The following is a 22,098-nucleotide window of genomic DNA, read 5'->3' as shown; positions in this document are numbered from 1 at the left end:
ATTTTTCAACATAACTGTAAGCGCGCAATTCTTTTTTGTTCTTCTGTAAATCCACTTTCGTCGTATATAAATGGTACTTTTATAAGTTTTTTTGACAAATAATCAAGAATATGTTTTTTCACAGGAGTATAAGTTTTTTTATAATACAGACCACTACAATAAAAAAATCCTTTTTTCCATGTTAATATTTCCTGAGAATAATCTAACAAATAAAAAGTAGAATTATGTTCGAATTTTTGTATTAATTTAATATCATGACAATTAATATAAATATTATCTTCTGTATATTCTGGAAAATACTTTTTTATGAAAAATGTAACACCACTATATTTTTTCGTACCAAAAACAAAAATATTTTCAGACTTAATTGGTTCAAAATAATAATCCGATCGTTGCTTGAATTTTGTTACATCAAAAATTTTAAACTGCTTGTAATTTTTAACTCCTAAAAAATATTCCTCGGGCGTATAAAATTTTATCTGACAATTATAGGCAAATTTGATGTCACTGTAAGCAGAATAAGAATTTAATCTTGGGCCTGCCGCGTCACCAACATAAAATATATCTTCTATGTTTGATCCGTAATTATTTCTAATGTATTCATAAATTCCAATAGATGGTTTTCTGTATTTATTACGACCAAGACTTATAAAAATTAGGAATGGAAGTTTTATATCTAAAATAAATTTTTGTAATTTTAGTTTGATCAGTTCTAATTCGTTGTTTTCAATTGCTAAGGATTGATTAGAAACAATAATAAGTTTGTAACCATCATCATGTAGATTTCTAAGTTTTTCTGGGATTGGCGGGTACATGTATTCAAATTTCGATATGTCGTTAGCAAATAATTTTAGCAGTGTCGAGTCCAAATCGAATAAAGCGACTTTCTTAAGATTTTGTTTGTCAAATCCATAATCTAGAATCATAAGATGATCAAAATATGTGATGATTGGTGTCAATAAGTTTTCCATACTCATTTCCTAGGGCAAACAACAAATACTTAAAAATTTAAAAAATAAATATTTATTTTTAGAATAAATCGTCATCACCTCCGAATAAGTCAACTTCTACAGCTTCTTCTTCTTCCTCTACTTTAGTTTCTTCTTTCTTTTCTTCAGATGGTTTAGAGTCGGCTTGTGGCCGAGATGAAGCTACTTGTAAAGCAATAGATTCTACAATACTGTTTCCCTTTTCTAGAATTTCTTCAATATTCATGTCTTCAGTTTTCTTTATAAATGAAGCGAGTGCGTCTTCATCGACTGAAGCACCAATAGCAGAATATAACTTTCTATAGTTTTCTACTGTTTTCTTTGTTGATGTATACTCGAACATCAAGGAAGCGCTGATAAAATCCATTTTGGGGGTAGAAAAAACTAAAATTTAGAAATGGAAAATAAAGAAGAGATTTATAGAATTAAAAATACATAAGAAAACACTCTTTATACTAATTTATAAAACAATCAAGGCATATAGAATTCTCTAGACATTTAAACAACTTTGAAGATATTTTATATTGTTACCACAAGATTCATAGCAAAAAAAAATTTAAAGTTTTTTTGAAACAGATTTTGCAAAAATTGTGCTGTTATAGATGCTGTATTCTTTTATTTTGCTTAATTTTGAATTTCTTTTTGCTATAAATGTATGTACTTACGAAATTATGATGTGCTTAGCTGCTGGTCATTATTTTTAAAATAATTAGAAGTCAACTGTCTTGATGTGCTAGTGGCTAAATAATTTAACAATTTGCTTAAATATCAAGTTAGGGGGTGTTTGACATACAACAAGGATTGATTTGTATCTTATAAAGAGTTGTAGATATTTAACTAAATATTTTGATAATGTAAAAAAATACATTGCTGATTCAAAATATCACTGTTATTATAGCTCATAAATATATTTGAATGCCAACAATGCGGATTGTAAATTTAAAATAGAAATGGATAACTACTTCCATATAAAATGTAGACAAGGATTATAAGTTAAAGTGGAATAATAAAAGTTAAATTATATATATTTAAACGATCTAATAAATACAGCATCTATGGTTTTCATATAAGGCCTTAAATATAAAAAGCGTCATTAAATAAGCTTCGGCTGCGATACTTCTAAGTTGATTGGTATGATGAAATATATAATTGTAGTGTGTAAAAACGTTATTCGATCATTGGTTTCGACCTGATAGCATACCACCAGCTTCGTGTCTTTAATTCCATGGGCATACTTGATAAAATCCTTTATCTTACAAATGAAGCGTGTTGTGGTACTGCGGCGCTTCAAATACGTGAATATTGATATTTAAGCCGAAGGGTTATCTATAACCGCAAGAAATGATAGAAGTGATATTTACTACAAACCATCAGAAGTTATGTACTGTATTTTCTCCAAAAGAAAAACAATATTATTCTTACGCTTATATAAATACGATTTAAATGAATTCCGGGGTTAAAACAGTTATAGATGGGTCCTTTTTAGCCCAGTGGTAGAATGCAATGCTTCCATTGAGCAATGGCTGGGTTTGAATCCCAGGGGCGCCAAAATTGTTTGTACTTTCTATGACGCAATTGGCACAACTCAGATGATAAAAATGTCCACGACATCATTAAGTTGATTTAATGAAAACTGTATGTCTAGCCACAAAGGGATTAGCATCTAAAGAGAAACGCACTCAAGGCCGAAACAGCGTCCCTCTTGTGAAGACTTATTGATACATAAAAGTATCTAATGGGCATGGCCCATTCATAGCCCATGGCTTGTGCACTCTAGGTTGGGTTATGGGCCAACTAAGAGACTTTACAAATTAGGGCAAAAGAAGGTCTCGCGGATCTTATCCTAGGAGATTATGTAACACGGCGACCGAAAACAGTGGGAGACTGGTGGTAAACGCAGTCCAATAAAAATGTAGGGCGATGATGTGGCGGGTCTAGGAGCCGTGTATGCAGCACAGATGATTTTAAAGACTATTGAGTTTTTACGATGATGTCTCTCCTCGGGTTATAGATATCATTCCCGTTAAGTATATCTGCTGTGAGATCATTCTTGACGCGATTTGAGGTATAAATGAAAAGTGTTCTCCTGGAGCCAAAGTCAAATAAATATGGTGAATCTTGGTTCACCGGCGAGTTGTATAGATGAAGCTTTACTGAGTAAGAATCTCACAGTGCCAGTTTGATAAGGATCACACCCCATTTCCTATGTAATGTTCCTCCCTACCTATTACTTGCAAAGAAAAAAAATGCATTTTTAAACTAGAAATAAATCTTCCATGACAGAAGTCGAAGATAAAAATTAACTTAACAATTTTCCAAGGTACGAGAACATCCAAGAAGATCTAAACATGTTAGAAATAGACAATTAGTGTCTTATTTATAATCAGGTTCTATATTCCAACACATTGCTTTCGATCACTGGGCTTGTGCACGCATATTGAATCGAGATATTATTTACTGAGTATCTTGTCTTTTAATTCATGCAGGACTGAAATCGAATCCTATTTATTGTTTTAAAAATAAAATAAGAATAACTTTAAATTGTGTTTTGCATAATTCATAAAAAACAATGTTAAAACAAAATACATAGTCATTTTTAGGATATTATCATGCTAGAAAATAATGTTTGCCTTACTTATACAGTAGGCTTATAGTCTAGTTAAATCAATATAAAAGATTTATCGTCAAAATTTTATTTGTAAGTGTCTTAATAAATTCTAGGTATTTTTTAAACCTTTCTTTGTTCTTGATAATTTTTTCTTTGTTTATTACTTGCAAGTTGATAATACGTGAGTTTACTTTATCTTATATTCATTTTAATAGGTCACGTTGTGTTTTTATTGTTAAAAATTAAATCGTGTACTTAGTCAATAATTTCTCATTTTTATCTTGGCTTAACTGTATAATAAATTTGTTGCTATTTTGTATATATAAATTAAGAAGAAACCACACGCCTTTCCATTATCATTTATCGGTATAGAACACTTATTTTGTCGGCAAATCATATTCCACGTATAATAATGTGGTACTTTTATTTACTTACAGCCATAGAAATTTTATTGCCACTGAGTAAAAAAACCTAAACAAATTTTGTAATATTTTGTGTTTTAAAACCAAGCTATAGTTGTTTACATTAAAGGTTTATTATATTGGTGTAATACAAATGGACTACCACGAAATATCTATATACGTATGACAAAGATCTATAAGAAATAAATTCAAAGCGAAAATGCTCACTGAGCAATCCATACAATCCTCCCCTAATTGAATCATATTTTATTAAATTGTAAATTTTTAATTTAAACATTTGTTATAATTTATCAGTGATGATCATTCAGTCCCAACTATATTGAACGACGAAAAATTATCTAGATTATTCCTGAAAATAATAAGAATTTATTACGGCATGCCAATCTGGAACAAACAACTAAGTTTACAAAGACAGTATGGTAAGCATTTTCACCATATGAAAAACATAGACATTTCTCTGAAAACATGCGTGTCTTTTTGATTATATAATATTGTATACGTGCAATCATTTTTTATTTCGTTTATCCATCAATAAAAAATGTTCAATTTTTACCCAATCAATGTTTTTTTATTTCTTAAAAATTTCGTGTTCTAGCCTCGAAGATATTAACAACAAAAAACATGTACAAATAAGTGAAGTAAAAACACATGAACAAGATTTCTTACGTATCGATACAGTCGCTGCACCAATATCTCATAAACGTTCAATTGAAGGATATACAAATTATAATGAAAAAGTAGAGGATAATCATGTTAAACAACCCTCTCAAATAAGATATTGTCCTTATAAACGAAATGTAGCTACGACAAATTCCTCTAATAAGGCAAATTCAGTGATGCACCCTTTAGATTTATCATTGAGTTCTTCAATCACGAGGAACGCACCTCCGGTACCTAACAATATTTATTTAATAATCGCCCAAAATACCGCGCATTATATTCATCTAAATTATAAATTGAAAGCGTGTATTTTTAATTGGTCTTTTGAAGATTCAAAATCGAAAAAATCATATTCGGCATTAAAATTTAAAGATCCTGAAGTTAAAAAAAAATATGCCAGTAGAAGAGCGAGAGTGTATAGCTGGGTAAATAGCCACGATTTTATCGTGAATGATTTGCTTGTACGGCTTAAACAACATATTTTATTCGCTAAAATAGATGAAAAGTTGAAGTATTTGCTATTTGTACAGCTACAATTTTTTTACGAAGCCATGGCTTATATTCATGTATTATTACCTTTTAAAAAACATTTCTTATTTTTAAGTCATGAGCTAAAAGAAAAATATGCAAATTTAATGTACAGAATCCCAATTGTGTTTTATTGGTTTAATTTAGTAGGAATTTTTAATGATTTTGAAAAAACTTTTATAGCCCATTATAACAAGCAGGATCCTGTTTGTTTAGAAATTATGAAACTATTAACTCGTCTTAATCTAATCTTTTACAATAATATTAATGGTCTTGACAAATTTATTAGCAATATTAATAAACTTAAGGGAATGATTGATAAAGCAATTTAGATTAAATAATTATTGTAATCAGGGAAGCTTTTATTTATACATATTCTTTTTTTATGTGGCACAGATGTTTTATAAATATCTATGGATTTTAAAAAAAATTTCATTGTTTAAAATAAAAATTAAATTTTTTTAGAAAAAATTTTAAGTATTGTTTTAATAAAAGTTTGTTAAAACAGCTAAAATAAATATAAAATTTAAGTTGGTGATAGCAATTAGAACCGCTGTTTTTTCGAATTAGATATTAAAATCCCTTTTGCCTTTAATTAATAATTATTTTTTTTTGTTCACATTCTAATAAAGCACTCATAGGCAAACTTAATAGCCGATGCCCACCGAGCCTTAAGAAAAGAATTTTTTAAAAAAAGTCTCAAATTCGCCTTTTTTATGTAAATTATCATTATGAAGTTGTTTGAGTTACAATTAGAATGAGATACATGCGTAAAAGAAGCTCAGCGGCCTTTAGCATACAGGCAAAATGATAGAAGATAAACTAATTGATTAAATTCTCTGTAACATCTCACATAGACAACTTATAAATCCTATGATGTTACTATAATTTCACAATTAGTTTCTACGTATGAAATTTTTACCCCATTGCACTTCTGGGCTATATACCTTGGGCGATCATACTATATTGTATTTACGGGGAACAATTTTTTTTACAGTTTAATTAATTTTTCTTAATTTATTGCATTATATGACATGATAAATATTTAAACGTAGTAATGTCACTATGCTTCCTCATATTATTCATATACGAGTTTTAGTTACCTATATTTATCTTGAATATTTTACAACATTAATTTTGGTTATTTAGCTATAATTAATAACGATTAACCCCCCTAAAGCCTGAATTTGCATAGACTGTCCAATCCTTAATTTGACTCACAACAATTCAGTGTCTTCGGCTCTTTAAATTTCTGTTGATCTTTCAGGGATTTTAAATACTTCGATTTGCTAAATTGTTTTTGAATATTGAGTTAATTTATGTTTTAATTTGAACAATGAAATTTAACTGATTTTATATTTTGAGCTTATTTGTTTACAATTATATCATAGGTGACTACATCTGAGTTAGATTTTAAGTGTTAATTATGAAAGAGCTGTAACATTTATATATTTAGTCTATTTATAAAGTAAACTGCAATACATTTACAGATTTTTTTGAATTTTTTATACTTTGCTGTTACCAAAAAAATGGTTTTATAATATTAGTTAGTAAAATATTATTGTTAATTATGACTAAACAAATTACATCAATGGCCTAAACAAACAGAATTAAATTTAAAAAAATCGTTCATGTTTTCAGATAAAAATGGCGAAATTTTCATACAAATAATACGACTAAGCAATATAAAGTCTTTATTAGCTAAATATACTTCAATAAAAAATGCAAATCTTACCCAAACAATGTTTTTTTACTTTTTAACATCCGTGTTTACCACCCCTTTAAACTATAGCAAACAAGTTTATGTTCCAACAAATGAAAAAATAGTTGAAAACAGCTTATATAGTAATAAATCTACAAATGCTGCGGTGTGTCATAAACTTTCACATCAAGAAAATAATATTTATATGAAAAAAACAGGTAGAATCGAGTTAAGGGGTGCCTCGACTTCGAGATTTCATCCTTATAAAAAAAGCCAATTAACTTTAGAGTGCTCTTCAGTTGAAAACACAGACGAACCACTTGATTTATCAGTCAAGACCATTAAAACAGAGAATACCATTCCACATGTCAACATACAATGTTACAAAGATCAAAAAATTGCTAATTATATTTTTCTAATTTATAATTTGAGAAGTTTTATATTTAAATGCGAACTAGAAGATTTTTATATTAGATCTTCAAGGTCTATATTGAAATTTAAAGACAAAAATGATCACAAAACCTATATGAGATTAAGGATGCGAATATATTCTTGGGTAACCCAAACTATTATAATAAATGAATTATTAGCAAGATTAGTAAGTTTGATATTGACATCTAAAATAGACGAAAAGTCAAAAATCGTGTTATTATACCAATTACATTATTGTCATGAAACTATGAGTTACACAAATAAGATGTTGCCATTTAAAAAAAATTATAAACCTTTGAGTGCCGATTTAATATTGACTTATGTACGCATAACTATAAGATTGCCAATTTTAATGAGTAAGTTGAACTTGCTGGAAGCATTTCTTGATTTTTTTGCGATGTTTGGGGAATGCTGTATTCCGCACGATACAGTCTGCCAGGAAATACAAAGATTGTTAGAAAATTTAGACAATAGAATTTTTATCATTTTTAACGGTCTCGATAAATTTATTAAAATAATTAGCAGTATGTCAAAAATCCTTGAAAAAGCCGAATAAAATTTTTTAATAATTTTCGAACGTTATATCAGCTAGTTCGATCCCTATGACTTATGTTAAAAAATTTAGACCACTTATCCATATTTGTTAGGCATAATTTTATACATTGGGTTTAATAAATGTGTAAAAAAGGCAATATTTTCAAAAATAAAACGTTTCTTGGCATATATCGACATTTCTTTGCGATGTTATAAAGTCAAAAATTCATAATTTATTTGTTTCTGGATTTTTAAAATTGAAATCGCAATGTCGTAAAAAATTTTCTTTAAGGCGTATCATAAGTCTATAATATATAACTTAATGGTTACATGATGTTCTAGTGTTTTATGTTGTACAACAATATAGTGGTTACGACAAATTCAGAAATGATTAAAAAGACGTCTGTTTATTAGGAGACGGGCAAAAAATACTTAGAATCATGCATATTTAAGGCGCAATTGGCCCACTTTTGTTAGATGTATAAATTTTTATTATTTTATAGGTCATTTGTTGTCTTTATACTTCTTTTTTAATTTTGATTTTTACACACTTATGTAGGACTTTAAAATTTTTCGATCTGTAGAACTAACATACATCAATATGATGAAAAGGTTTCTACTGTTGTAATAATGAGAAAATTTTTAGAAAATCAAATTTATCTTATTATATAAAAAAAATATAAAATATTAAGTAAAAAAATTAAAGATGCAATGTAATTATTAAGCTGTAGGAAGTGCTACACATGTCAAATATATTGTGTCATTGTTTTGATATATTTGACATGTCGTTTCTTTAAATATTTTATAATAATTAAACCCATGTTTTTATCCCAACAATTTGGCGACAACGTCAGGAACTTTCTCATTTTCAGAAATGAAGAGAAAGATGATCCACAGCAGTTCTTGGAGGACTTGCAGGATGTGGGGAGGCTGATGGAGTACAGTGAGAGTAAACTTGTACTCCTTTTCAGAATGTCGTTAAAAGATGAAGCGAGGGATTGGCTGATAGCGCAGCCAATTGGTCTGTCACTTGAAAGACTGAAATTTTTGTTTCAAGAAAGATTTGTGGGTTCTATGGCGATGAAAGTGAGTATAGATAAACTTTCCGCCCTTCAATATCATGGTGGATCGCTAATCAACTATCTAGATAAGATGGCGGGATTGGCGCGCAGGGCGAATGTTCCGGAAGGTGTATTAATTGCTTTTGTACTAAAAGGAATTCCGAACAATATAGCAAATTCGATCTTAATAAATAACAAAGACTCATTATCCTGGGAGTACCTATATAAAGCCATAAGGAATGTTTTGGAAGTGGATGATACACGTCATAAAGAAATTTCGCGTGGAGATTATGTGGATGTAAAAGCGATTAGCTGCAAGGACCACGATAGAAAGATTTGGACTTCTAAAAGGAACAAAGAAAAGAGATGTTTTATTTGCGGAAAGAAAGGCCATACAGTAGCACGGTGTAAATTTAATAGTTACCGTAGAGATATTAGCGAAGTCAAGAAACCCCAAGAAGAAGGAGAAAATAAGAAGGTGGATGTAAAGGAATTTATTTATAATTACTCTGTTGCAAAGGTCAAGGATGATAGGACTACGCTCAAAGAAGCGTCACTAAATAATTCGGAAGTTAAATTTAAAGCGCTCATCGATACTGGTGCTGATATAAATCTAATTAGACCAGAGATTTTGCCAAATAAAACCGTTGTTAATCGTTCTAAACAACAGCTTAGGGCAGCCAATGGATCGAAAATAAGGATCATTGGAGAAACAGTAGTTAAAATAAAAATTGAGGGAATGATATTTGAAGATAAATTTATTATTACTAGGGATATCACAATTCCCTGCATTATAGGACAGGGGTTACTAGACATGTACAAGATAAATTTAAAATTTGGAAGTAACAAAATGGAAATTGAATCTGGACTTTTGGCAAAGGGAAAAGCCATAGGATATCATAAAATTATCACAAAGAATGATAACCCAATACTATCTCAGTTATACAAATTGGGGGGAGCAAAAGAGGATATTGCGTCCCAAATAGTGAAAGAGTATCTAAAACGTGGAATAGTTAGACCAAGTGTAAGCGCATGGAGAAGCCCGATAATTATAGTCCCTAAAAAGAATGGAGACCACAGATTATGTGTGGATTATCGAAGATTAAATGATGCGACTATTAGAGATGCGTATCCAATGCCTAGAGTAGAAGAGTTCATCAACGCTTTAGAGGGTGCAACATATTTACTAAATTAGACGCTGAATCGGGCTATCACCAAATAGATATGGCGCCTTGTGATATTGAGAAGACAGCCTTTGCCTGTAGAGAAGGCTTATTTGAATTTACAAAAATGCCATTTGGACTTGTTAATGGTCCAGCTACATTTCAGCGGGTGATGAATAACATATTGAGGGAATTTTTGTTTAAGTTTGTGGTAGTATATATGGATGATATACTGATTTATAGTAAAACTGAAGAAGATCATAAGAAAGATGTTCAGATGGTATTAGAGAAGCTCAAGTCGGTAGGACTGAAACTTAATGAGGATAAATGCGAATTTAATAAGACCGAATTAAAAATTTTAGGTCATGTGATATCAAAAGAGGGAATAAGTGTGGACGAAGAAAGGGTTAGGAGCATTCAACAGTTACCAATTCCTAAAAGTAAGAAGAAATTACAATCTTTGTTGGGGCTGTATAATTATTGCTCTAAATTTATTAAAAACAGCCATAAAGTGGTTAGCCCACTATTCGATATAATAAGACTCAAGAATGAGGACGCTGATATTTTTTGGAAAAATGCAGAGAATGATGCAAAATACTGCAAGGCAATCGAAGAGATAAAACAGGCTATGAAGAGAACAGCTTTATTGACAATTCCAAATTTAAAGGATAAATTTATATTGACTACGGATGCATCGAATGAGGGAAGTGGGGCAACATTGGCTCAGATGGTCGGAGGAAAAGAAAAGATTATTTCTTATTACAGCTCTTTACACTCCAAGACAGAAAAAAACTATTCTACTACTGAGCAAGAATTGCTAGCAGTTATAAAATCGATTCAAAACTTCAGGGAATATTTATTATTGGGGAAATTTACGCTAAAAACGGATCATCAGGCTTTAAAATATTTGTTTAAGTCTAGGAATGTAAAAGCTAGGTTGGCTAGATGGTCATTACTGCTACAAGAATATGATTTCGACATTGAATATATTACAGGACCATCAAACCATACAGATCACCTAAGCAGAGATTTTAAAAAACAGGAGGAAATAGTTTCAGAAATAAGTTCAATACAAAGGAAAATAGTTAAAAAAGAAAGGACAATAGTGCTATTAAAGTTTTACCATGATTTATTAGGGCATGGATCAAAACAAAATATGAAATATAATATTGGTCGAAAATTTACTTGGAAGAATATGAGTAGAGACATAGAAAATTATGTAGATAATTGTGAAATTTGTCAAAAAGAAAAACCTCAGAGAAAATTTAGAGATATTGTACCATTAGTAACAAAGACAATAGGAGAAATCTGGGAAGTAGACATAGTAGGGCCCTTGAGAGAAAGCGAGCAAGGATATAAATTTTTATTGACAATGATTGATCACTTTTCGAAAATTGCAGAGGTGGTGCCGATTTATACAAAAGATATGAATACGGTTATTTATCTGATAGATAAACATATATTCAGTAAGTATGGTATTCCAAAGGCCATTTTATCTGATAATGGTAAAGAATTCAAAAATAATATCTGCGAGGAATATGCGAGATCCAAAAAATTCATCTGGAAATATGGTTCCCCTTATAAACCTACAACCACGGGGCTTGTTGAGAGGTTTAACAGAACAATAGCCATAAAATTAAGGAAGGTTACAGAATTTGGGAAATTTGATTGGGCGAAATGTGTCCCTAAAGTAGTCCGAGCCTATATGCAATCATTTCATAGGGCTATAGGGTGTGCACCAATAGAACTCTTAACAGGAATAGTTCCAAATAAGATAGATATACAGGAAGGAATGCATCAAACAAAAGATAAGAAAGAGTTTCAGAAGCAGGCGATTAAGAATTTGGAAGTTTACAGACAAGAATATGACACGGGTAATAAAGCTAATGCTGTTGATAAGGATGCCATTAAGGTGGGAGATAGAGTTTGGTATCATTTAATTTTACCGTTTAGAGGAAAACTCGAACCAAAATGGGAAGAAAAAGGAGTGGTAGTAGATAAAAAATTTCATTCATATAAAGTTTTATTAGATAATGGAAAGACTGTTACAGCAAGTCGAAATCATGTTAAGCTTTTAAAGTAGGGGTAGTGTAGGAAGTGCTACACATGTCAAATATATTGTGTCATTGTTTTGATATATTTGACATGTCGTTTCTTTAAATATTTTATAATAATTAAACCCATGTTTTTATCCCAACATAAGCATTCAAATTCAGTTCGAAAGACTGTAAGTTAAATTAAAAACGAATTAAATGCAAAAATTATTATCTTAAATCTTAAAAACATACTCAATAAAAGGGAAGTTGCTTACTTTTTTTTGAATTTTACATTACGTATAGACAGAAAGATTACAAAAAATTAAGATTTAACTTTTATTTTTCTAATTGAGCTCTTTTTAGTATATCCATCATTTTATTATTTATTTTAAAAAAACCAACAAACCCTTCAAAATACGCAATAACTTTATGATATAAAGAGTTTGTTAAAGCACATAATTCTAAATAAACAGGGTCAATATTATTCTGGTGTCTTGACAGCGTTTGAAAAAAATCAAAAAACCCACTTTGTAAGTGTAACTTACACATTAAGATTGGTAATCTTATAGTTATGCTTACATAAGTCATTATTAAATCACCACTTAAGGGTTTGTAATTTTCTTTAAACGGAAACAGCTTTTGGGCGTAGCTCATAGCTTTGTAGATAAACTGAATCTGTAAACACAATAATTCTTTTAAATTTTGTTCAATTTTACATTTTGAAATTAGTGGCACGATACGTATGAGATAATCATTTACTATACAAGCGTGAGCTTTCATCCATGGATATAATCTAATACTATTATGCTCATACAACTTTTGGTACTCTTTATTTTTAAATCTTAAACTTTTAAAAAGATTTTTACATTGAATATCCTCATTATTCCATGTATCAATGCAGCTCTTCAATTTATCAAGTAAAAGATTGTACTTTTTTATTTTGTCTTGATCATTTTTATGAACCATATCAATTGTCTTTTTATTTTCAGACTTAATAGATAAGTCTAATGGTTCATCAGCCACATCAGAATTAAAAGGACTTTTTGGTAAAGAATTATCTTTTTTATAAGAATTGAATCTTATACTTGAAGTGTTACCAGAATCATGAGCACTAGCTTGCTCTTTTGTGTTCATATTTTTCCTGATTAATAGTTTTTGGCATTTCGGAAACACTATATTTTTTATACTGTTGTAGTTGTTCTCTCCTGTAGTCGCATGAAGTTTATTTTTTACATTGTACAAATTCGAGCACATAGCCGATAAAACATGAAAAAACATGGATTAGATTCAAAAAAAATTATTTATATTTTTTTTCATTAAATATGATTTTTAATTAATTTATAAAGTGATTTATGTCACACGACATCCTTCCTGTACTTATTACAAGCCCAGTGAGACTCTAATATTTGAATCTTCGGGGGCTGTCATATCTCAATTACAGCCGAGTCATGGACGTAAACAAATACGCCTTCGTCAACAAACAAACGACGAATAAGAAAATGTCTATTCTAGTGAATATGGCCAGAAAATAGAAAGCTGTACAAGAGACCAGCTTTCCCTCCAATAAATGATATGCTTGTCGTTTATCAAAAATATAACATAAAAGGATGAATTTCTAGCCTTTCACCGAGTCATGAGAGAACACAAAACCAATAAACAGTTTACTAAAAACATATATATAGACACAACGAGCGGCCAGTGAGGCAGCCAGTGTCACACTTTATCTCTTTGAATAAGTTGTTGTTGAGATTTAAAAAATTATATTTTATACCCTTAATTTTAGAATAAATATGTTTATGGTGGAGAATATAAAAAACGAAATAAACAAAGACAATATAATAGTAGAAATTAGAAGAGCAGAGGCTCTGAGTAGTTGGGCAAAAATAACCAATGAGGAGAAGTTAGATTTTTTTATAAGCAGACTTAACTCTCATATTTTAGATTGGCATTGTAGGACTTTTAAAGATAAAAGGAAAGCTGCTTTAACGTTTGAAATCTGGAAAAAAGAAGTGGAACAAGAATTTGAGAATAAAACATTGCTTTTTGACATTTACAATATGAAGCAAAAGGAAGAACAAAAAGTTGTTGATTTTATCAAAGATGTAGTTTCTAAATGTAATGAAAATGAAATTTCCAATTTTGACAGAAGAAAAATTATTAGATCAGGAGTAGATAAAAAGTTAAAAATGATTAAAATTTTTCTTACGACCCAATATGAGATCAACAAAGAATTTTACGAAATATTAAATGAGATGGAGAACGAAGCATTATTGAATTTCAAGTTTGCTGGTTTAAGACTTACTAAACAGAACCAACCAAATACATGCTTTAGATGCAGAAGGCCAGGACATTTAGCTAAGGATTGTAGGGTGAATCGAAATAATAAACAGGCTAATGATGATCGAAGGAATATTAATGAGATTGAAAAGGATAGTCAGGAAGTAGATCAAAGCTTTATTACGAATAAAAATAATTTTATTTATGTTGGGACTAAAAAAGTCCCCGTGGTTTTTGATTCGGGTGCGGCCTACAACTTTATCTCTCTTCAAGCTGTCTATGATTTAAAATTGAAACTCAATAAGAATATGAATGTTTTGAAATTTTTCACATGTCTTGAAGAAGAAATTCTAGTTGAAAACCATGTTATTGTGGAATACAAATATGGTAATAGAATATTTAAAAGCAGAATGTATGTTTTACCAAAAGTTAAAAATTTTAAAGTGTTAATAGGAAAAGATGATATTTGTAAAGTTTTTCGACAACCGAGCAATAGAATTTGTGAGATCAATACAAAACCAGGAGAGAAGGTAATAGAACACGTTTATAGTTTACCAAAGAAATTGGAGGAAGGAATACAAAACTCTATAAATGAGTTATTAAAAAACGGGTATATAAGGAAATCTAATTCAACATGGCTAAATAACCTTAGGCCAGTGATCAAACCGGATGGATCCATAAGAGTTACTACGAATTTAATAGCGCTCAACAGATTGGTAGATCTAGATAATTATTCCCTCCCCAATATTGAAAGACTTATATTCAGTCTTAGAGACATGAAATATTTTTCAAAAATTGATTTAAAAGATGGATTTTTTCAAATTAAATTAGCTGAAAAAGACAAACACAAAACTGCTTTCAGATTTAATCATTTATTATACGAATGGAGTTAATGCCCATGGGGTTTAAAAATGCACCAGCCGTTTTTCAAAGGTTTATGGACAACGTCCTTGAAGGAGAAATAGGGAAAAATTGCTTTGTCTATGTTGATGACATCCTTATTTTTTGGTAGAAATGAAGAAGAACATGATACAAGCTATACAAAGGTTATTAACAAGCTACAAAAATATGAGCTACGAATTAACGAGTCAAAGACTATACATAAAAAAGAGAACATAGAATTTTTAGGCCATGTTATTGAATATAACAAGATAAAGCCGAAATTTTCGGCTGAACAAGGAATTGAAAATATAGAAAGACCAGATAATAGAAAATCTTGTGAGGAATTTTTAGGATTGATTAATTACTATCGTAAATTTATTCCACAATGTTCAATCATTGCCGGGCCATTGTATGATTTACTTAAAAAGGATGTTGTATTTAAGTGGGAAGAGGAAGAAGAAAAAGCTTTTAAGAAATTAAAAAGTATATTGAGATCACGCGTGGTTCTATCCCAACCCGATTACAAAAAACCTTATATTTTGGAAACAGATGCATGCCAGTCAGGAATAGGAGCTATCCTCTCACAGGATCATGGAAGTGGTCCAGTACCAATTGCTTTCGCTTCAAGAAGATTGTTACCTGCTGAGATAAACTATGGAATCAGGGAAAAGGAATGTTTAGCGATGTTATGGGGGATGGAACATTTCAGATATTGGCTCTATGGAAATGAATTTACTGCAGTCACTGATCATAAGGCCCTAGAAGCACTAAATAGGGGAGAGATAAAATCTTTGCGGATCCAACGATGGTTAGACAAACTTAGTAAATAAAATTATTGTGTTGTATATAGAAAAGGAACAAGCATTCCACATGTGGATTGCTTATCCAGATCACCAAGACAAGAAATATTAGAGATTAAAAATCTAGAATTAGAAATGACTGAGGAAGACAAAAGAAAAATTATCCGTGATAAACACCTAGAACTTGTCCATAGAGGTTATAAAGCAGTTCAAAATGAACTTAAAAAGAAATACGATTGGAAAGATATGGAAAAATTGACTAAAAACGAGTTAAAGAGGTGTATTCGGTGTAAAATGTATAATCCTAAAAGAGGGAAAAGAATTTTATTTGTAAAGTAACATGCAATTGGAGAGAAAGTAGCAATAGATATTATTGGTCCAATTAACAACCAATATATCGTGTCTGGGATTGATTACTTTAGTCGATTCGGATTTGGAAAGGTACTAAGTTCCAGGGAGAGTAAGAAAATTGTAAAATTTTTAGATATGATAAATCAAAAAATTAAGATACATAAACTAATTTTAGATCAATCGAAAGAAAACCTAAGTAAAGAAGTAAGATGTTGGGCAGCAAGTAATAATGTCGAATTACATTATACCTCACCATTTCACCACCAGTCCAATGGAAGAGTGGAAAGATTTAATAGGACAATACAAGAAGGAATATACAAACAAGAGGGAAAAGAAAATCTTAAAATTAAACTTTTAAAGGTTTTAGATGTATATAACAATATATATCATAGTAAGTTAGGTATGTCTCCGAATGATGCTTTAAACCCGACCAATTTCCAAAAGGTGAAAGAAAAACAATATGAGGAGATACTAAAATTCAATGAAAGAAATAAAAACCGAGAAACCGAACCACAATTTTCAGAGGGGGATAGCGTTATTATAAAAACGGAAACAGGTGTCAAAAAGGGAGAACCCAAATTTAAGGTTAGAGGTTTAATTTATAAAGTTTTAGAAAACAACACATATCTGGTGAGGACAGGAAACAAAACTATTAAGCGACATTCTTCTCAGCTGAAATTGATAATAGACGAATGTTTTTAAGAGGGGGATGTTGAGATTTAAAAAATTATATTTTATACCCTTAATTTTAGAATAAATATGTTTAGTTGTATTTACATAAAATCGAAGAATATGTCAAAAATCAATAAATTTTTGTGAACGTTTACAAAGTTTATTCTAAAATTTAAGACTTAAATATGGTTTAGCACCAAATTTGTCGTAAAAAAACTTTTGATTCAAAAATTTTAACAAATATTTTGATGATATTTTTGACAAATGTTTATTAATATTGATAATGTCAGTTATTGATATTTGTTTTTTTTGTCCCCAGCGTAATTATATAATTACATTAATAAAATGATATGACTGATATTCAACGTAATACATAAACTAAATTTGCCGTAGTGCTATAAAAAAACGTTTCTTTCTATCCCAATACAGAAGATTTTAGATTTTATATCACTAGATCAAAGATACAGAAATGATCAAAAATACTTAAACGAACTAGAAGTGGTTAGATCTAAGGTTTTTTAATTGGAACTATTATGGGAGATATATGTTAAAAGAAAGTATCTGACAAAAAATCAGGCCGGGGAGCATGACTTTACCTAGCAACTTAATCTGTAATTTAAAAATCACAAGTTAGATCCCGAATTTACATGGCCAATACATTTATTTTTGTCTTTTTTTTGCAAGTAAGAGGTAGGAAGAAACCTTACATAGGGACTAGAGGGGGTTGGATAAGATCCTTATCCAACTGGTACTATATGATTATTCTTACTAAAACTCCCTTACGGAACTTCTCGGTCAGCAAGCTCCGCCGTATCCGTTAGATTTGGGCTCCAGGAACCCCCTTTATATTTATACCTCAAACAATATAGCAAGAGGCCTCACAACGGATTTAAATAACGGGTATTGTCTTTATAACTCAAGAAGAGACATTTATCGTACATGCTCAAAGGTCCCCAAAATCATCTGCGCCGCACACTTGGCTCCTTGCACCGCTACATCACGACTTGGTATTTTATTAGGCTGCTTCGACCATCAGTCTCCACTATTTTGGCCATGTGTTACAGAATCTTGTAAGATAGAGTCCACGAGAACTTCTATTGTTTTACTTCGTTTAATATCTTTGTTAGCTCCAGGATCCCACTCTCGAGAGCACTAGCTATGTCAACCAACTAGGCTGTAACACCAAGAAACATATATGTTTGATTGATTCCCCGCGAGGGATGGTGTTTTCTGTCTTGAGGTGCGTTTCTACACTAGGTGTTAGTCACCTTATGGCCGAACGCCATCATGATTGATTAAATCACACAAATGATTATCGTAGACATTTTCATAATCTGAGTTGTTCCAACTGCATCATATAAAGTGAAAACATTTTGGGGTCCCTGATTTGTCCCCAGCCGTGCTCAATGTAAGCTCAGGCTTCGGAATTGGGCGAAAGGCTTCTACTAATACATTTAAAGTCATTGTAAATAACCTTATAGATTTATTAAAACTTTATAGAGCTAATACTAAGAACTATTTAATATATAGTAATCATGGAAAATTTATTTATCATAATTTTACTTTATACAAAACATGCGCAGAAAAAATCCAAGCACTGATTTTAGCAAAATAAGATTGCATTTTTTTTATCGGATGAAGCATCATACCAATACTAACTAGTGACATTACACTTAGCCGGGTTCTTTTTTAATGTTAGGTTGTCGACAATCTTATTATTATACCATGAAATTTGTAAAAGTCTAGCTCTGAAAATTTACATTTAGTTGACTTCCCATCAATGCAAGCAATAAAATAATTTTGATGCTTTATCAAAGCACGTGAAGTATTATATGAATTGTATTTGGCCATTTACTGGTACCTTGGAGCAGAAATATAAAAACGAACTTCTTATGAGACTATGTTAAGTGAAGAATTAATTTTTCTGTCCATATCATAAATTATTCTGTAAAATACTGTGCGCAGCTTTTGCTAGAACGACGTTCCACACACCGCATAAGATACATTTGGGGGATAGTTTATCATATATTGACACGGGCAAAAAGATTATAATAGGAGTCTATTGCGTTAGTACTATGATGTCTCTCCTCAAGTATTCTATCAACTTCTTTAATTATTCTTGATAAACTTATTTTAAATATTCGTGGTTTTAAAAATAATCGAATCTTTATAAAAATATGTCCAATATCTCTGGCAGCAAGCCTTTCCCAAGGGAAATGGAGGTGATTTTAAAGAAAATTTTTTGACAGTGTCAGTTCTAAAATGATCACAAGCCTGTAAACTGTTGATTCTAAAAAAACCTCTGCTTGCCTTTTATTTATAGATCGAAAATGCCTGATTAAATGAAAAAAAATACATATGACAAAATAAATTGGTAGATTTTTAAATAATTACTAAATATTTTTATTATAATTTTTCCAGTATTTTGGCCATACTATCGATCGTTTCAATAAAATTTTCAAGACCATTATACGTAATATAGAGTCTATAATCCAAACTCTCCACTAAATCTTCTATTTCCTGATGAGCAAGATCTTTGATTTTGTTGCTCTCTGAAATTAATTTGAAAAAATTAAGAAATACTTCTAATAAGTTCAATTTATAGAATAAAATTGGCAGCCTTTGAGTTATCCGCACATAACATGCTAATAATTCAGAACTTAAAGATTTGCGATTTTCTTTAAAGGGTAATAGTCTTTGAACATAAACCATGACTTGGTCACAAAATTTTAATTGACAAATTAATAATTTTTTTGGCTCTTCTTCTATTTTAGAAGCAAGTATTAATTTTACTAATCGCGATACAAGATCATTGATTATAATAGAAGGGTTGTTTAACCAATTGTATAATTTCTTTTTTGTTGTTCTATACAACTTATGACAATCTTTACCTTTAATTATCAGTTTTTTCGATGGGTTATCCGTATTATGATCTTCAGAATCCCATTTATCGATATATTTTTTTAAATTATTTAATAAACTCGGATAGTCTTCAATTGTAAAATCTTTCTTTAAATTTATATTTGTTTTAGAGAATAATTTGGTCTCAATTTTTGCACAATTTATTGATAGATCTAATGCTTCGGTTGAATCGACATTGGAGACACGCTCCGAAATTAATTCATTGCTTTTGTAAGGATGAAATCTTAGATTGTAATTAATTGCGGGGTTTAAAACCTGTTTATCCCCATTATTGATTATATTTTTTTTAATCAAAAGTTTGTGACGTATTGATGTGATAGTGTTTCCTACGCCGTAAACTTCTTTATCGGTTGAAATTACACTTGTTTGAGCTTCAAATTCTAATTGATTGCCAAGGATGTCTGAACACACGGCCGATAGAAAATATAAAAGCATGAAATGGGCTAAATTTTTATTGTATTATTTTATCTAATCAAAACGTCGACCATAGAATATACAGAAATTTCATGTCAAAAAGTCTCTTTTAACTTGTAGTTCTAGACAGGACATTTGAATTATTTCTCTGACTGTAATACATCAATAATATTTTCTATTATGAGCTGTATTACGTAAATGAATTCATAATATTACGACGACTAAGAAAATTACAAATATTTTTCTTGTGAGAATAAGAAATTAATACGACACTTTTAAATTATTTTTTAACAAATTAAAAAATGTTTTATATCAAGCTTATTATATGCAAAATGTATAAATATATGGAAGCAGTATGATTATTGTTGAAAGGATAATCGTCTTATACAAAAAAATTAGCCAGGATAGTTAATAAAATCTGTGGAACTTCCAATTGAAATTGTTTTAAAGTTTTAAGATCGTATCCTGTTTCACAAACCAAACAGTAAAAAAGAAGTGTAATCTGGTCATAAAGTCATATTTAGCAGCAAATTGCCCAATTTTGAGCTGTAAATTCTTCGAGATCTTTATTGAAAAATAAAATTAAGTTTTTAGACTAATTTTGTAAAAAAAATTTTGTAATTTTATAATTGGCAGATTCATGCCATAGTTTTAGCTACTACTTTAGAACATATTTCTAATTTTGTTACTTTTCTCGGTCTTACGCAGTAAATTAAGGTAATTTAAACGAAGGCCGAAAATGCTTTGTATCTACGAGAGGCCTAACTAAAATCATAAGGTGTTTATAGTATTTATTCATGATAAAATGAATTGATTTCATTCTGACATGAATTTTCGAGAATGCGGGAATGAGTTTGGGAACTAGAAATAATGCTTAAAATATATCAATTGGTCGTATTACATTGCTGAATTTTTGATGCAAGTTCAGAATAACCCCGCTTCATGGTTATTAGAATAAAAAACATGTAAATAATATCTTATCTATCATGTTTAAACCCAAAATCTAAATCTCTACGTTATTTAAAAGTTTGTGTTTGGTATAATAATTTTCTATGTCTCGTTGGTCTATCTATAACAAAAAAAATTTAACGAGTGATCGTAAATTAGGCTTTAATTATAAAATCTTGTTTTTTTTACAACAACACATCAATTTGTTTTATTATTAAATAATAAAATTTCTATAAACATTTTAAGCTTTAAGACGCCTTTTTAAATATTGAAGCCTTCCACTAAATACGTACTCTACAACGTTACTTTGGTATTTTGATTTATTGAAATGTATTTTTTTCCTAATATTGCACAATTAGAAATGTCGCCTGGCTGTATAGTCATTTTATGTATCTTCAAATGAAATACATAGCAGATTTTCTATTTGACTATGCAAGTGTATATATATCTCATTAATGTAAAATTATGAAATGTTCGGTTTTATTTGAAACATTAATAAACCTCTAAATCAAAAAAAAAACGTTGTAGTTAGGTCAAAAAATATAAAATATTAAAACCAATAGTTATATCTTTTCAATTTGATAGAATATTACAGAAATATTATAATTTTGAAATGATAAATTAATTTATATGAAATCGCCAAACAAAATTTATAAGCTCATTTTAGCAACTATATCCTTTGTAATAAATAAAAGTA

General features: G+C 29.9%; 6 protein-coding genes across 6 annotated transcripts; 2 read left to right on the top strand and 4 right to left on the bottom strand.

Annotated features, from left to right (window-relative positions):
* Positions 1 to 5: 5 nt before the first annotated feature.
* Positions 6 to 977, bottom strand: VNE69_03331 (bifunctional polynucleotide phosphatase/kinase (PNK1); the record flags this gene model as incomplete). Its single annotated transcript, XM_065473194.1, has 1 exon — positions 6 to 977. One exon carries the CDS (start codon positions 975 to 977, stop codon positions 6 to 8), a length of 972 nt encoding a protein of 323 aa, XP_065329266.1.
* Positions 978 to 1,029: 52 nt separating this feature from the next.
* On the bottom strand, positions 1,030 to 1,356 carry VNE69_03330 (60S acidic ribosomal protein P2 (RLA2); the record flags this gene model as incomplete). The annotated part of the gene is made up of 1 exon (XM_065473193.1): positions 1,030 to 1,356. The coding sequence occupies one exon, from the start codon at positions 1,354 to 1,356 to the stop codon at positions 1,030 to 1,032; it is 327 nt and encodes a 108-aa protein (XP_065329265.1).
* A 3,223-nt stretch (positions 1,357 to 4,579) lies between these two features.
* VNE69_03329 (uncharacterized protein) lies at positions 4,580 to 5,539 on the top strand (the record flags this gene model as incomplete). The annotated part of the gene is made up of 1 exon (XM_065473192.1): positions 4,580 to 5,539. One exon carries the CDS (start codon positions 4,580 to 4,582, stop codon positions 5,537 to 5,539), a length of 960 nt encoding a protein of 319 aa, XP_065329264.1.
* Positions 5,540 to 6,949: 1,410 nt separating this feature from the next.
* On the top strand, positions 6,950 to 7,897 carry VNE69_03328 (uncharacterized protein; the record flags this gene model as incomplete). Its single annotated transcript, XM_065473191.1, has 1 exon — positions 6,950 to 7,897. One exon carries the CDS (start codon positions 6,950 to 6,952, stop codon positions 7,895 to 7,897), a length of 948 nt encoding a protein of 315 aa, XP_065329263.1.
* A 4,574-nt stretch (positions 7,898 to 12,471) lies between these two features.
* VNE69_03327 (uncharacterized protein) lies at positions 12,472 to 13,389 on the bottom strand (the record flags this gene model as incomplete). The annotated part of the gene is made up of 1 exon (XM_065473190.1): positions 12,472 to 13,389. The coding sequence occupies one exon, from the start codon at positions 13,387 to 13,389 to the stop codon at positions 12,472 to 12,474; it is 918 nt and encodes a 305-aa protein (XP_065329262.1).
* Positions 13,390 to 19,523: 6,134 nt separating this feature from the next.
* VNE69_03326 (uncharacterized protein) lies at positions 19,524 to 20,474 on the bottom strand (the record flags this gene model as incomplete). The annotated part of the gene is made up of 1 exon (XM_065473189.1): positions 19,524 to 20,474. One exon carries the CDS (start codon positions 20,472 to 20,474, stop codon positions 19,524 to 19,526), a length of 951 nt encoding a protein of 316 aa, XP_065329261.1.
* Between the last annotated feature and the right edge of the window lie 1,624 nt (positions 20,475 to 22,098).

Source organism: Vairimorpha necatrix, chromosome 3 (genome assembly GCF_036630325.1).
Source record: "Vairimorpha necatrix chromosome 3, complete sequence".
Classification (NCBI taxonomy): Eukaryota; Fungi; Microsporidia; family Nosematidae; genus Vairimorpha; species Vairimorpha necatrix.
Note: the sequence above shows the minus strand (reverse complement) of the source record. Positions and strands in the feature narration are given on the sequence as shown.